The sequence below is a fragment of the Camelina sativa genome, chromosome 4 (assembly GCF_000633955.1).
Source record: "Camelina sativa cultivar DH55 chromosome 4, Cs, whole genome shotgun sequence".
Lineage (NCBI taxonomy): Eukaryota > Viridiplantae > Streptophyta > Magnoliopsida > Brassicales > Brassicaceae > Camelina > Camelina sativa.
The window spans coordinates 23,150,182-23,165,132 of NC_025688.1; the positions used below are offsets into that span (position 1 = coordinate 23,150,182).

At 40.8% G+C, this 14,951-nt stretch overlaps 4 protein-coding genes and 1 long non-coding RNA gene across 5 annotated transcripts in view; 3 read left to right on the plus strand and 2 right to left on the minus strand.

Annotated features, from left to right (window-relative positions):
* The window catches only part of LOC109132707, a 1,307-nt gene extending 762 nt beyond the window's left edge, over positions 1–545 (minus strand). The window contains exon 1 of the mRNA XM_019244911.1: positions 261–545. Coding sequence (XP_019100456.1) covers positions 288–458 — 171 coding nt within the window. The 5' untranslated portion in view covers positions 459–545 and the 3' untranslated portion in view covers positions 261–287. The remainder of the gene's footprint in view (positions 1–260) is intronic.
* Positions 624–1,650, plus strand: LOC104781984. The gene is made up of 4 exons (XR_766966.2): positions 624–716; positions 1,021–1,080; positions 1,162–1,242; positions 1,515–1,650. It is a non-coding gene; the product is annotated as an uncharacterized LOC104781984 (long non-coding RNA).
* LOC104781983 (probable inositol transporter 3) lies at positions 1,519–3,771 on the minus strand. The gene is made up of 3 exons (XM_010506792.1): positions 2,906–3,771; positions 2,094–2,819; positions 1,519–2,001 (listed from the first exon to the last, which is right to left on the minus strand). Exons 1-3 carry the CDS (start codon positions 3,446–3,448, stop codon positions 1,525–1,527), a joined length of 1,746 nt encoding a protein of 581 aa, XP_010505094.1. The 5' UTR covers positions 3,449–3,771; the 3' UTR covers positions 1,519–1,524.
* Positions 12,774–14,024, plus strand: LOC104781985 (CASP-like protein 2B2). The gene is made up of 3 exons (XM_010506793.2): positions 12,774–13,113; positions 13,206–13,338; positions 13,672–14,024. Exons 1-3 carry the CDS (start codon positions 12,950–12,952, stop codon positions 13,921–13,923), a joined length of 549 nt encoding a protein of 182 aa, XP_010505095.1. The 5' UTR covers positions 12,774–12,949; the 3' UTR covers positions 13,924–14,024.
* Positions 14,112–14,946, plus strand: LOC109132709. Its single transcript, XM_019244914.1, has 2 exons — positions 14,112–14,684; positions 14,837–14,946. Exons 1-2 carry the CDS (start codon positions 14,458–14,460, stop codon positions 14,850–14,852), a joined length of 243 nt encoding a protein of 80 aa, XP_019100459.1. The 5' UTR covers positions 14,112–14,457; the 3' UTR covers positions 14,853–14,946.

Sequence of the window (14,951 nt, forward strand, 5' to 3'; positions counted from 1 at the left end):
CCCCCTTTGCATATAGTATAATCTTGAATCTACAAAGAATGAGACTTTCTAAATCAATGCAATAACTGGAAGTTTCCGATCAAATCACAAACTCTAATTCGAAATAAAGATCCCAAAAATTCAATAATGCCAAAAAATAGAATGATCACACGATTCTTCAATTCCCCCAAATCAACAATAAACCCTAAGAAGACCCCCACACAATTAGAACAAAAAAAAAAAAAAAAAAAANAAACGAAAGATTGGTGAGTGAGTAGTACTTAGTACTTAGGACGAAGAAATCAAAATCATTGGGGATCGTCTTTTTTGGGTTTACGGTAGTTCTCTTCGACGTGCTTGGCGACAACGATACCAGTGTTTGTGAGCTTCCGAATATTAGGAACGTTGTAGTTCTGTGCCAAGTACACCCCAAAAGCTGATCCCACCATGAACGAGAAGCAGCTCTTTATTATCCCCATTCGATCTCTCCCTCTCTCTCTCTCTCCCTTCTCCGCCGGAAGGGTTTACTTTTTTATTTATTTATTAGAGAATTTATATCCCTTTGATTTTGGACTTGTTAATAAACTTTTTAACTTTTTCATTTTCTTCCTAGTTTCTTCTCAGAATTGAGAAACGCCCCAATTATAAATTATTGTGTATCTTCGTCATCCTCCTCCTCAAACGTCGAACATGGCGGACACTGGTTTTACTCAATTTTGTTTCTTTCCGTTCTGTAGGTGAAGATTCTTCTTGATCAATTCTTTCACATCTCTCTCTCCGTAATGACATTTTGCTTTTATCCTCAGATGTTTATGGGCTTTGTTTAGCTTATTTGATTGTTTGTTTAAGAATCATCATGGGTTTGTTTCTATAGAAAATTGTGGTTTTAGTTGAATGTATCTCTGTAAATACTCATGCCATTTAACTGTCCCATTTACAACATTCCCCTTCCTATATAGATGCTGCTGCGTATGCCCTGTGCATTATTAGTATTGCTATATGTTTCTCAATTTTACTTTAATTTTTTCTAATGATTAACAGCCTCGTGTTCAAAGACACGATGGGAAAGGAGCCTTCTTTGGATGAAGAACCAATTAAAAGGTTACCACTTTTTTACAGACTTTATGAGTTCTGATATGCTGCAAAAATGCTGACTTGTGACCTCTTTTGCTCGCAAAATAGGTAAAAATGTTTCTACTTTGTATCCACTAGAGGCTCTATCTATCCCTTGTGAGGAAATTGAACAGGCGGGTAGATCTAAAGGTACAAAACTAACTTAACTGAATTAAGGATCTTTCATTGATAAGAGAAAAACATATATGGACTTTTAAATCAAACAAAAAGTATGACAAAAGCTTGTGAAAGAAGAGAGTGAGGTTGGTAATGTGATCTATGTAAATCAAACTATATACAGGTCTGTCTCTCATTGGACCATTCCGAGTCTGCAGCTTTAATCAGCAGACCGAAAACAATATCAAATGACAAACTAAAAAAAAATTTCTATGTTGTTGTTTTGTTTTTGCTTTGCATTGCAGCCACAACTGCTTAAGGCATTTCCACTTCACTGGGCTTAGTCGCCGGCCGCAACAAACTAGGCCTAAACCCTCCTTCTAGCAACTTCTCCACTTCCTCAAACTGAAGCCCTTTCGTCTCAGGCACAAACAGCCAGATGAAGAACAGCCCGATTGTTGAGGACCCCGCAAAGAGAAGGAATGTTCCCGATGACCCGACTGCTTGCGTCAGCGTCAGGAACGTCTCACTCACTATGAGATTTGACGTCCAGTTTGAGACTGCAGCTATTCCTCCCGCGAGCCCTCTGTATCGAAGAGGATATATCTCAGAGTTGACAATCCATGGGACTGTGCCCATACCTGGTGCATACACAATGATGTATAGGCCTAGGAAGACGATGGCCAAGTACCCGAACTTGCTGGGACAGCCGTCTTTAAAGTAGGTTCGGCCTTTAGAGTGGCACAATGCCTTCATATCAGCAGACAGAACAACGCATGCTCCTGGTGCGTACTGTTACAAACACACATATGAACCCAACATGAATCTCTGAAATCTAGCTAGTACTGTCTTTGTGTGTGTTTTGAGTTAAGATACTTCCTTACCTCTTGTGCAGAGTTGGAGCAGAATCCGCAATCGTATCTAAGACATTTCATACAGTTCCAGTCGGAGGGAGGAGCATGGGAGGCTGTAAAAGGGGCAAACGCAGGACAAGTAGCGTTTGGAGCAAACTTTCTCGAGTCCCTTGTATCGATCTTGGGAGCCTGGTTTGAGGCTTCATTGAAGACGACAGCCAAACTGATAAGACAAGATATGATCCCAAACATGGAAATGATCATAAGCTTGCGCCTACCGTAACGGTCCACAAACATCATACTTACTACCGACCCTACCGCATTGAGACCGGAGGTTATGAGAGCAAGAGCCATGGCTGTCTTGTTTGACGCGTAACCTGCAAACTGCAGAATAGTGGGACTGTAGTACATGACTGTATTGGTTCCCACAAACTGCTGGGCGACCTGGACGGTAACACCTGCGGCAAGGCCATGGCGGACAACTGGATTCGAAAGAGCGCCTCTGAGTTTAGCGGAATAGCTATGGCCGATAATATCCTCGTCAGCCGTCTCTGCCAAGACAGACTCCTTGAGTGCAGCTATCTCTGCTTCAACTTTCTCTGCAGGGTATATTCTCTCGAGTATGTCTCTTGACTCAGCTTTCCTATCATTTCTGTAAAGCCACCGTGGAGACTCGGGCAACGATAGCATGAGACAGAACTGAATGATTGCTGGAATCGCCGAGACTCCCAACATCCACCTCCATGTACCCGGTGTCTGTATTTTGTGATCAGTAAGTTAGAATACTTTTCAAATGTTACAAAAGAAGAAAATATATTTTTGTGAGTTAGTTGGTTGGTTACATGTACGAAGGCCAGGTTGATGAGATAAGACAGAAACTGTCCTCCCGTAATGAGAAGTCCGTTGGTGCTGACTAAAGCACCTCTGATTCTTGCAGGAGACATCTCTGATATGTAAAGCGGTGAGGTCATGGAAGCCATACCAACTCCAAAACCCACCAAGAGTCTGCCAAGGATGATGACCCAAGGTGCATGAGCAGCCACCATCACTATGGCACCCATTATGAAGAGCACATCCGCAATAAGAACAGATATCCTCCTACCAAACTTATCATTGTACCATCCTCCTATAGCTGCTCCAACAATGGCTCCAGCTGCAGTCATACTCACAATGATCTCCTGAAGCCATGTCTTTTGATCTACATCAGCAAAATCCTCTTTTATGTAGAGAAGCGCCCCTGAGATGACTCCCGTGTTGTACCCAAAGAGAAGTCCTCCAATACCGGCTGAGAGAGCCAGACGCATAATGTAAGGTGTCTCCCATGTCGTCCTCCACACCTCTGTGAACTTTACCGCCTCTGTTTTCGCTACTCCTTCCCCCACCATCTTCTCTAACTTGGATATTTAAGTTTTTGCAAAACCTTGAGCTGATTGATAAATGTTCAGTTCAGAAAAGATGTGTCCAGAAGAATGAAGGTAAAGTTCATTGATAAAAAACATATATATAGGAACCTGATGGATTGAGAATAAAACTCCAAGAATAGGAAAAAAGAAGAGTTTGAATACAACAAATCAGGTTCCATCTTCAGTTTTTAAGGATTTAGCTTGAGTTACAGGTGTAATACAAATTGTGTCTGTTGACTTGTAAAACTTTGTTGCCAGTGTTCAATCTGAATTCAACTGGTCAAAAAACTTTATCTCCAACTGTTTTCTACAACTGTTACCGCGCTATTTTTGGAACATACACAAAAAAATAACAAATCAATCAAAAAAACAACCTATACATTTCTTATATCATCATCACCAAAAGGGGAATTCAAAAGGCAACGGGATATCTCATTGATTATTGTTGATCGTACACCTTCTCTGCTCTTGACGTGAACGAACACTAAGATCTCTCTGTTCCTACCTTATGATAGTTATATGTATACACAATGTTGATTTAACTATAATGAAGAAGGAAGCAGGTTGAAGACCAAACTGTCTTCTCTTAACTAGCTGGTTGGTTTCAAGAAACATATGACATTTGTCTTGATTTTCATAATGCAAGAACATCTCAATTAACTTGAAATATCATAATAAAACTAACTGATTTTGATTGAAAAATTAAGCAATTCAGGATACAAACTAGAAAATTTGCCAAAAACAAGTTTTCATATTAGCTATAACAGATTACAGATTGTGAAATTGTACAAATTCATAACTAAAACAAAAATCGGAGCCTTGTAGGCTACAAGAAATTCAACTACAGAATCATCCTCAACTGTGAAGATAAAGTGACGAATACAGAACACCTTAGCCATCGGACATTGGTATTGACTCTTCAGAATCTTCAAAAACACCTTATCCATCGGACAATGTCTCAACCCCTCAGCATCAGCTACAAGTGAGGCAATACAGCTTCAATCGACATAATAAATCCATTATAAAACTGCCATCAACCTTATGTATTAATCGTAACAAATCATCAAAGCCAACCGTATAAACAATTTGTAGAAGCGTCCACACAAACAAAGCCAAACCATAAAGGCATTAGTATACAGCAACTACACTAACTCGGACCAATTTCATGATGCTATGCTTTAACTTTTGAGTTCATTTTTATCCTGCAATGAAAGAAACCTCTCATGATTTGGATTATGGTAGGTTCCGATACAACATGATTTTTGAGTTTAAGACAATTACGGATAATGAATTAACCATCAGGAACCATAAATTATCATCAAAAGCAATAAAGCTATACAGTCCGCATCAAGGTCAAGTCTAAAGACCATCATTTGGTTATTCTCATTACCCTTTCCAACTTCAACAAAAAAAAAAAACACAATTCAAAACAAAAAGGCTCAGAGAAAATATGGGTTAGAGATGGCTATCAGCACTAGAATCAGAGTGGTGCATGACATTCTCGTTCATCACTGCCTCAAAATCAAAACACAAACAAAAAACAAAACCAAAGAAAGCCTCAGAATTGCAGAAGTATCAACAAGACTTCAAAAAGAAGTCAATCAGTCCCGAAAGATGGTGTTCTTTTATTATCTGATATCCTCATCGGCTACATTTTAAAAAAAAAAACCCTAACAAAACCCTATTTAGATAAACTGGTATACAAAGAAATATAGAACTCATGGCCGGTCCCAAACGGTAAAAGCAGCGACGCCGCTTCGCAAGGCAATGGAATATGAGCGCCAATCAGCAAATACCATAAGACGGAGAAGCCCTAAAGCTCCATCAACATCTTACGGCTTGCCCCTATTGCTTTGTGACGTATACTACTGGATTATGCAATCACAATTTTCAGATTGCTCCATTAATTTGGTATCAGATCTCTTGGAGAGAGATCTCGTCACGTAACTTAAATCTAACTTAAATCAAACACAGCAAAAATATAAAAACCAAACAATAGACATGATAAACTATGAGATGATTCTTAAGCTGCTATGAGGAAGGTGTTGAAGAAGATGAGATGAGAATGAATGAGGTGCGTGTTATCCTATTTATACCAATGATATTAGGGTTTCGGAAGCCCTAGAGATGCCGCCTTAACGTCACGGGCCTTTTGTCAGTTAAAAGCCCAGTTTAAATGCAAAATAGCCCAACTTATAGCCCCAAAATTTCTACTTGTTTTGCATCAGGACCAATTCGACTTTTTTTTAATATAAAACCCATAGGTAGAAGATGTAGAAGATAAAGAGGCCCAAGCCCAAGTCCAAGTCCAACAAGAACAAAACTCAGTCCAACAGCATCAAAATTTGATCGACAATAAGACAAAGTCTCAACGGTCAAAACAGAGCTGCAGGTACGGAGGAGGGTGTCGTCTTCTCTCATCCAAACAGATTTGAGCTTCTGGAATCCTCTTCTGATGACTCATCCTGATACAATTGTCTATAGTGATAAGTTTTGTTTTTGTGAGGATTCTAGAGTCATCTTACCTCTTGTATATAAAGGCTGTAAAACCCTAAAGTGATTATTAAGAAAGATACAAAATTATTCACCAAAGTCCTCTGTTTTCTAAATTTGTTCATGGTATCAGAGCCAGGTTAACCTTCACAGGTGAAACAATGGCCGCTGCTTATCCCTTTCATGATAATGTTCATGTCACTAGCTCAGTCACTCTGAAGCTAACTGACAACAACTATCTCTTGTAGAAAACACAATTTGAGTCTCTTCTCTCCAGTCAAAAGCTTATCGGCTTTGTCAATGGTGCCGTCACTGCACCAGCTCAGACTCGCCTCGTCGTCAATGGCGAAGTCACCAACGAAGTTCCCAATCCCCAGTACGAGTCGTGGTTCTGCACCGACCAACTTGTCCGGTCGTGGTTGTTTGGTACGTTGTCAGAGGAAGTCCTTGGTCACGTTCACAGTCTCGCTACGTCCCGCGAGATCTGGCTATCACTCGCTGAAAACTTCAACAAGAGTAGTGTCGCTCGGGAGTTCTCTCTCCGTCGCAACCTCCAGCTTCTCTCCAAGAAAGATAAGCCTCTCTCCACCTACTGTCATGAGTTTAAGTCAGTTTGCGATTCGCTGAGTTCCATAGGCAAACCGGTAGATGAGTCGATGAAGATCTTTGGTTTCTTGAATGGTTTAGGTCGTGAGTATGATCCTATTGCAACAGTGATACAAAGCTCCTTGAGTAAGCTTCCAGCTCCAACCTTCAATGATGTCCTCACTGAAGTTCAAGGGTTCGATAGCAAATTGCAGTCTTATGAAGATTCCGATGCTGTCACACCTCACATCGCCTTTATGACTGAGAAAACAAACCTGTGTGCTCCTCAGTTCTCTTCAAATCAGAGAGGTCGTGGTCGTTTTGGTGGGAATCGAGGCAGGGGAGGCTACACAACAAGGGGCCGTGGATTTCCACAACATCAGAGTGGGTCTGCAACGCAGGGAGAGAGACCCGTGTGTCAAATCTGTGGACGTGTTGGTCATACGGCTCTGAAGTGCTACAACCGTTTTGATAACAACTATCAAAGTGAAACGATGCCTCAGGCCTTCTCCTCTCTGCGTGTCTCAGATGAAAGTGGACGAGAATGGCATCCGGATTCAGGAGCCACTGCTCATGTCACTACATCAACCTCAGCTCTCCACGAATCAACACCATATGAGGGCAATGATGCAGTGATGGTTGGTGATGGTGCTTACATTCCCATCACACACATTGGTTCTACCACCATTTCTTCCTCAAAAGGTACAATTCCATTGAATGAGGTGTTAGTCTGTCCTGATATGAAAAAATCCCTCCTGTCTGTCTCGAAATTGTGTGATGATTATCCTTGTGGCGTGTTCTTTGATTCTAACAAGGTCTATGTAATCGATTTGAGTACTCAGAAAGTGGTGGCAAAGGGTCCTCGTAAGGAAGCCCTTTATGTGTTGCAGAACAAGGAGACTGCAGCGTTCTTCTCAAACCGACAATGTGGAGCTGATGTGGACACTTGGCATCGTCGGCTAGGACACTACAACTCCAAGATTTTGCAACACCTTCAGAGTAGCAAGGAGATAGAAGTCAATAAGAGCAGAACGTCCCCTATTTGTGAGCCTTGCCAAATGGGGAAGAGTACCAAGTTACAGTTTTTTTCTTCTGATTCTCGAGTTTTGAAACCTCTGGATCGCATACATTGTGATCTATGGGGTCCCTCACCTATTGTATTGAACCAAGGATTCAAATATTATGCAGTTTTTGTTGATGATCATTCTCGCTTCTCTTGGTTCTACCCTCTACGCTTGAAATCCGATTTTCTGTCTGTCTTCATTGCTTTCAAAAAGCTAGTTGAGAATCAGTTTAACACGAAGATAAAGACTTTTCAAAGTGATGGTGGGGGAGAGTTCACTAGCAATGCATTGAAAACTCACTTAACAGACCATGGGATTAAACACCAGATATCTTGTCCCTACACACCTCAACAGAATGGNTTTCCACAACATCAGAGTGGGTCTGCAACGCAGGGAGAGAGACCCGTGTGTCAAATCTGTGGACGTGTTGGTCATACGGCTCTGAAGTGCTACAACCGTTTTGATAACAACTATCAAAGTGAAACGATGCCTCAGGCCTTCTCCTCTCTGCGTGTCTCAGATGAAAGTGGACGAGAATGGCATCCGGATTCAGGAGCCACTGCTCATGTCACTACATCAACCTCAGCTCTCCACGAATCAACACCATATGAGGGCAATGATGCAGTGATGGTTGGTGATGGTGCTTACATTCCCATCACACACATTGGTTCTACCACCATTTCTTCCTCAAAAGGTACAATTCCATTGAATGAGGTGTTAGTCTGTCCTGATATGAAAAAATCCCTCCTGTCTGTCTCGAAATTGTGTGATGATTATCCTTGTGGCGTGTTCTTTGATTCTAACAAGGTCTATGTAATCGATTTGAGTACTCAGAAAGTGGTGGCAAAGGGTCCTCGTAAGGAAGCCCTTTATGTGTTGCAGAACAAGGAGACTGCAGCGTTCTTCTCAAACCGACAATGTGGAGCTGATGTGGACACTTGGCATCGTCGGCTAGGACACTACAACTCCAAGATTTTGCAACACCTTCAGAGTAGCAAGGAGATAGAAGTCAATAAGAGCAGAACGTCCCCTATTTGTGAGCCTTGCCAAATGGGGAAGAGTACCAAGTTACAGTTTTTTTCTTCTGATTCTCGAGTTTTGAAACCTCTGGATCGCATACATTGTGATCTATGGGGTCCCTCACCTATTGTATTGAACCAAGGATTCAAATATTATGCAGTTTTTGTTGATGATCATTCTCGCTTCTCTTGGTTCTACCCTCTACGCTTGAAATCCGATTTTCTGTCTGTCTTCATTGCTTTCAAAAAGCTAGTTGAGAATCAGTTTAACACGAAGATAAAGACTTTTCAAAGTGATGGTGGGGGAGAGTTCACTAGCAATGCATTGAAAACTCACTTAACAGACCATGGGATTAAACACCAGATATCTTGTCCCTACACACCTCAACAGAATGGAGTTGCAGAAAGAAAACATAGACATCTGGTGGAGCTTGGCTTGTCTATGCTGTTTCAAAGCCACACCCCTCTCAAATACTGGGTAGAAGCTTTCTTCACAGCCAACTATCTAATAAATCTCCTACCATCCTCAGTTCTTCACAACAAGAGCCCACATGAAACGCTTCTCCAACAGAAAGTTGACTACTCCTTTCTCAGAGTGTTCGGGTCTGCTTGTTATCCCTGCTTGAGACCCTTGGCAGAGACGAAGTTTGATCCCAGATCATTACAATGTGTGTTTCTGGGTTATAGCAATCAATACAAAGGATATCGTTGTCTATATCCTCCAACTGGAAAAATCTATATATCTCGTTACGTCATCTTTGATGAAGGTATCTTTCCATTTAATGACAAGTTTAAACATCTATCTCCTACGTATCAAACACCACTTCTTCAAGCTTGGGGAGCCTCAGAATCATGTCACACACAAGAAGACATGGCTACAATACAACTGCTGTCTAAACCGACCATCGACCCTGCAACAGCCCCAACTGAGGAAGTCGAAGTACCTGTCACTGATGATGCAAATCTGAATCACTTATCAGATTCCGATACAGAACTTGGTGATAATGAAGTAGAGGAGGTTCCAATACCTGATCATTCCTTACCAAATAATCAACACTCTATGACGACAAGGGCAAAGGACGGAATTCAAAAGCCAAACCCACGGTATGTTTTACTTGCCTCAAAATATACTACAGATGAACCTAAAAGCATAGTCTCGGCAATGAAACATCCAGGGTGGAATAATACAGTCATGGATGAGATTGGTAGGATAAACATGCTGCATACATGGGATTTGGTATCTCCCACGGAAGACATGAACATTCTATCCAGCAAATGGGTCTTCAAAACCAAGCATAACCCTGATGGAACAGTAGATAAGCTCAAAGCAAGGCTCGTAGCTAAAGGGTTTGATCAAGAAGAGGGACTTGACTACCTAGAGACCTTCAGTCCAGTTGTTCGAACAACAACTATTCGGTTAGTACTTGATACTGCCACAAATCAAGGATGGCCAATCAAGCAACTGGACATATCCAACGCTTTTCTACACGGAGAACTGCAAGAGCCGGTATTCATGTTTCAACCTACGGGTTTCGTTGATCCTGAAAAGCCAGATCACGTCTGTCGGCTCAACAAAGCTCTCTATGGCCTGAAACAGGCTCCCAGGGCCTGGTTTGATACCTTTAGTAACTTTTTAATCGACTCTGGCTTCGTGTGCAGTATGTTTGATCCGTCTCTATTCGTCTGCAAACAAGGCAACAAGATACTAGTCTTACTGTTGTATGTCGATGACATACTTCAGACTGGCAACGACACAACTCTGCTTGAATAACTGCTCAATGCTCTAAACAACAGGTTCTCCATGAAGGATCTTGGTACACCGAAATACTTCCTTGGGATAGAGATTGAGACATGCAAAGACGGCCTGTTCCTGCATCAAAAGGGTTATGCTGCTGACATTCTTCACCAAGCTGGAATGACAAACTGCAACCCTATGCCTACGCCTCTGCCACAACACCTGGATAAAACGGATACTACACCATTCTCTGAACCTACATATTTTCGAAGTCTCGCAGGGAAGCTTCAATACTTAACAATAACAAGACCAGATCTCCAGTACGCTGTCAACTTTATCTGCCAGAGGATGCATGCTCCAACCAACTCAGATTTTACATTACTAAAGAGAATCCTCAGGTATGTCAAAGGAACTCTAGACCTCGGCATGCTAATCAGGAAGCACAACAACCAGTCCCTCTCTGCATTTTGTGATAGCGATTATGCTGGTTGCAAAGACACCAGACGGTCTACAACAGGGTTCTGCATTCTGCTCGGCTCCACCTTAGTATCTTGGTCCGCAAAACGGCAAACAACGGTCTCCAACTCCTCTACAGAGTCAGAATATAGAGCTCTATCGATCGTTGCTCGAGAACTCACTTGGATCTCTTCTCTGCTGCGAGACCTCAGAATTACACAGTATCATCCAACTCGTGTCTACTGCGATAACCTGTCGGCTGTCTATCTAACCGTTAATCCTGCTCTGCACAACCGGACAAAACACTTTGATAAAGACTTCCACTACATAAGAGAACGCGTTGGTCTGGGGTTAATAGAAACACATCATATTCCTGCAACATTACAACTTGCAGATGTTTTCACGAAACCTCTTCCACAACCGCCCTTCCTTGATCTTCGAAGCAAACTTGGTGTGTCTGCTCCTTCAGCCCCTTCCACGCCAAGTTTGAGGGAGAGTGTAGAAGATAAAGAGGCCCAAGCCCAAGTCCAAGTCCAACAAGAACAAAACCCAGTCCAACAGCATCAAAATTTGATCGACAATAAGACAAAGTCTCAACGGTCAAAACAGAGCTGCAGAGCCGGTACGGAGGAGGGTGTCGTCTTCTCTCATTCAAACAGATTTGAGCTTCTGGAATCCTCTTCTGATGACTCATCCTGATACAGCTGTCTATAGTGATAAGTTTTGCTTTTGTGAGGATTCTAGAGTCATCATACCTCTTGTATATAAAGGCTGTAAAACCCTAAAGTGATTATTAAGAAAGATACAAAATTATTCACCAAAGTCCTCTGTTTTCTAAATTTGTTCAAAATTTGTTCAGAAGAACCCCCTACTAATGTGATTGGTTCCGACGCATTATAAATTTGATGATCCTAAATTAATAACGACTGTTTTTATGAAGTCTTGGTTGTTCATCGATTTAGTAATTACCGTGGAAACAGAGAGCCATGATTACACAATTAAAAAAGGACTTTTAATTTAACCAACCCCGTGCATGATGCACCACACCACTTCCATAGTTCACCAACCCCACTATTGGATACACCGTCTCAGTAGTCACAGCAAAGCCCCATTTTTCTAAATCTCTTAAAAGTTTTCATTTTTACATGGACTTTTGTAAGAAAATTCTATTCTCCTCAATGTGCCACATGGAAGTTGTTAAGTCTAAACTAAGTGATGGTAATAAACCAGTGATCATTATTTTGTTTTGGTAAATTGAGTTTTCCTAGACGTACCATCTCTTTACCCACTGCATAACTTACTAGCAAATGTTATTGATCATCCTAACTCCTAAGCGTTATCATAAACTTCTCTGTATGAAAACTCTTAGAAATATGCAACTGGTGGTTCACGAGTGCGTGGTGGAGGAATCCTATAATAAATATTAAAATCTCATTGGGTATTTGAATCTTTTTCTTCCTTCAACGTAACTTTCCTAAAAAATATATATAAATGTTGACGTAAACTTATGTTAACTCACTCTCGTATTTCACTTTCCATCTCCATCTTTACATTTAATTAACGTGTACCCTTAAATGCTCTAAAACCGACTATATCCCACAACTTATCTATACTTCAAAAAAAAAAATACACATAGTGATGGGCAATGGTCATGGTTTAGCGTGAGTTCTACGAACATACATCGTCCACGCCATCTGACTAGTGACCACCATTGTTTGATCTTTGAATATTTATCAATTAAGTTATAGCGAGATTTTGTGTTTATCCAAAAAGAAACTATGCTAATGATTAACCAACTAGTTGCTTTTAGGGACAGAGAGTCACGGGTACCACTAATTTCTCTAGGTCCATGATTTCAGCTCTACACCTTTAACATCATAGTCTCTGAATTTTTTGTTTCTACTAATTAATTACATTAATTACTCTTTTCTATTTAAGCCACTTGTTGCTTTTACACGGAGAGAGCTGTGGCAATACAAAGCTGCTAGCCAACTAACAACGAATCAATGGTTTTGTTTTTATCCTCAGTCTCTTCTGAATAAAGTTTCCATCTTTTATAAATAAAAATCAAATTTTGGGACAAAGTTGAATTCTTTGGGAGTTGTGGAATCAGTCCCTGAAGTACAAAAAAATGAAGCTGATCGATCGTAAAGTGAGAGTAGCAGAGTTGATTCTGAGGTGTTCTGTTTTCGCCCTCGCTCTCCTCGCTGCGATTCTCATTGTTACTGACGTTCAAGTGAAAGAGATTTTCATGATCAAGAAGGAAGCCAAATTCACCAACATGAAGGCACTTGTGTAAGTGTTAGCTCTCATGCCAAAACGAAACCACTCAGTTCTTTTGTATAAAGTTTACAGCTTTTAGCGATAATCTTTCTCCGTGTTTTCAGGTTTATGGTGGTCGTTAACGGGATAGCCGCGGGTTATTCTTTGCTTCAGGCGGTTCGTTGCGTGGTGGGTTTGATGAAAGGAAACGTTTTGTTAAGTAAGCCTCTGGCTTGGACCATTTTCTCCGGTGATCAGGTGACTCTGTTTTTACCCTCTGTTCTTGTTTGCTCTGGTCGAAAGTGAAAAAGTCCTAAGTTTGCTGTGACCTTTTGTGGGTCAGTGAATTTTAAAAGTACCGTATGAGTTTCATTCGTTTGGTAGGGTACAAATTTTTTTATTGGATTTAGGTTGGGAGAATCTTTCATTAATGTCAATGATCAATGACTGATCAAGAATGTTGATAAATCTCTGATGGTCCTGCTACATAAAAGCATTGAAATGGACCTGTGGTTTTGTTGTATTCTAGTTCACATAGGTTTTTGTACAAGTGACATTGTCAGTGACTCTTTGTTATGTATGAATGAGCAGGTGGTAGCGTACTTGTGTGTAGCGGGGACTGCAGCAGCGGCGCAGTCTGCGGCCTTTGCAAAGCTGGGTGTGCCAGAACTCCAGTGGATGAAAGTTTGCGATATGTATGGGAAGTTTTGTAACCAGGTAGGTGAAGGAATTGCGAGTTCCTTGTTTGCTTGCGTTGGAATGGTGTTGGTCTCTTGCATTTCGGCTTTCGGTGTCTTTCGTTTGTATGGTGGAAGCAAAACCAGGCAAAGCTCACGGTGGTGAAGGCCTGTTGTACTGGTTTTGGACCTACCTTTGTTTAGTTAAGGAACTTGTGTGTTAATGTTGTGGTTTGTGTTCTCTTCTCTGAGTTTCCATACGGTCTATTACTACTATCACCAACTCAAGCTGCTCTATATAAATATAATCATCACAATTTGGTTGTTTAATGTGAATAACATGTGGCTTTTTTAACCACAAGCAGTGACAATGTTTAGTCTATTTTTGGGGTTGAGTTGCTTAATAACCAAAAAACAGGAACATCAACTCATCCATTGATATAATGATGGATTACAACCCATCTTCTAAGTTAAAACTTAAACTTAATTTCATTTATCTCATTTTCATCAAAATAATCACCTCTGGCCAAAACTAATAGTTATATATAGTTGTGGCCAGGAAAATATTAAGTTATATATAGACTCATGGGAATGTTTGTTATTTACATTTTGTTCCCTCGAGTAGTTTATTTAAGACACAAATTTTAGGTAGGAGAAATAAAAAAAGAAAGAAGAAGGATCGACGTTTCAAGAACGGGATATGGAGAAAAAGGTGGCATTGGTGATGGCATTGATGTTGCTTATGTCTATGTTGGTTTCCGCCGAGGAAGCACCAACTGTTGGACAGCATATAGACTCAGCCACAACCAGCGTTGGCAAATTCTTCAATGACAATGCCCGCCCTGCCATGGACTCCGTCGCCAACGCCGTTGAATCCGTCACCTCCTCCGTCAAATCCGTCTACGTCTGGTTTCATGATAGAGCTACGTATGTACTCTAAATCTTTCTCCTACTTTCTAATTTTACATGGTACTTCAACGTTATGCAATGTAACTCTTTTATTGTTGTTGTTGTTCTTGTAACGGTTGAAAAGTAATAAAAATATTACCATAACTATGTTTTGTTTTGTTTATTTGTAGGGAATTGGGACTCTAAAGATCTGTTAATGAGCGAAGGAAGGGGTTCGGGAAACATTTTCAGCCGATACAGTTTGATCTTCATGTACTACTTTATTTCAAATTAATATTAGAAAAA

Excerpts from the sequence above, each read along its gene's own strand:
- LOC104781983 (XM_010506792.1), bottom strand. The coding sequence starts at position 3,448 with ATGGTGGGGGAAGGAGTAGCGAAAACAGAGGCGGTAAAGTTCACAGAG. Across the intron at positions 2,820-2,905 it reads TCAACCTGGCCTTCGTACAT|ACACCGGGTACATGGAGGTG; the intron begins GTAACCAACCAA and ends CACAAAATACAG. Across the intron at positions 2,002-2,093 it reads GCTCCAACTCTGCACAAGAG|TACGCACCAGGAGCATGCGT; the intron begins GTAAGGAAGTAT and ends TGTTTGTAACAG.
- LOC104781985 (XM_010506793.2), top strand. The coding sequence starts at position 12,950 with ATGAAGCTGATCGATCGTAAAGTGAGAGTAGCAGAGTTGATTCTGAGG. Across the intron at positions 13,114-13,205 it reads ACCAACATGAAGGCACTTGT|GTTTATGGTGGTCGTTAACG; the intron begins GTAAGTGTTAGC and ends CCGTGTTTTCAG. Across the intron at positions 13,339-13,671 it reads CCATTTTCTCCGGTGATCAG|GTGGTAGCGTACTTGTGTGT; the intron begins GTGACTCTGTTT and ends ATGAATGAGCAG.
- LOC109132709 (XM_019244914.1), top strand. The coding sequence starts at position 14,458 with ATGGAGAAAAAGGTGGCATTGGTGATGGCATTGATGTTGCTTATGTCT.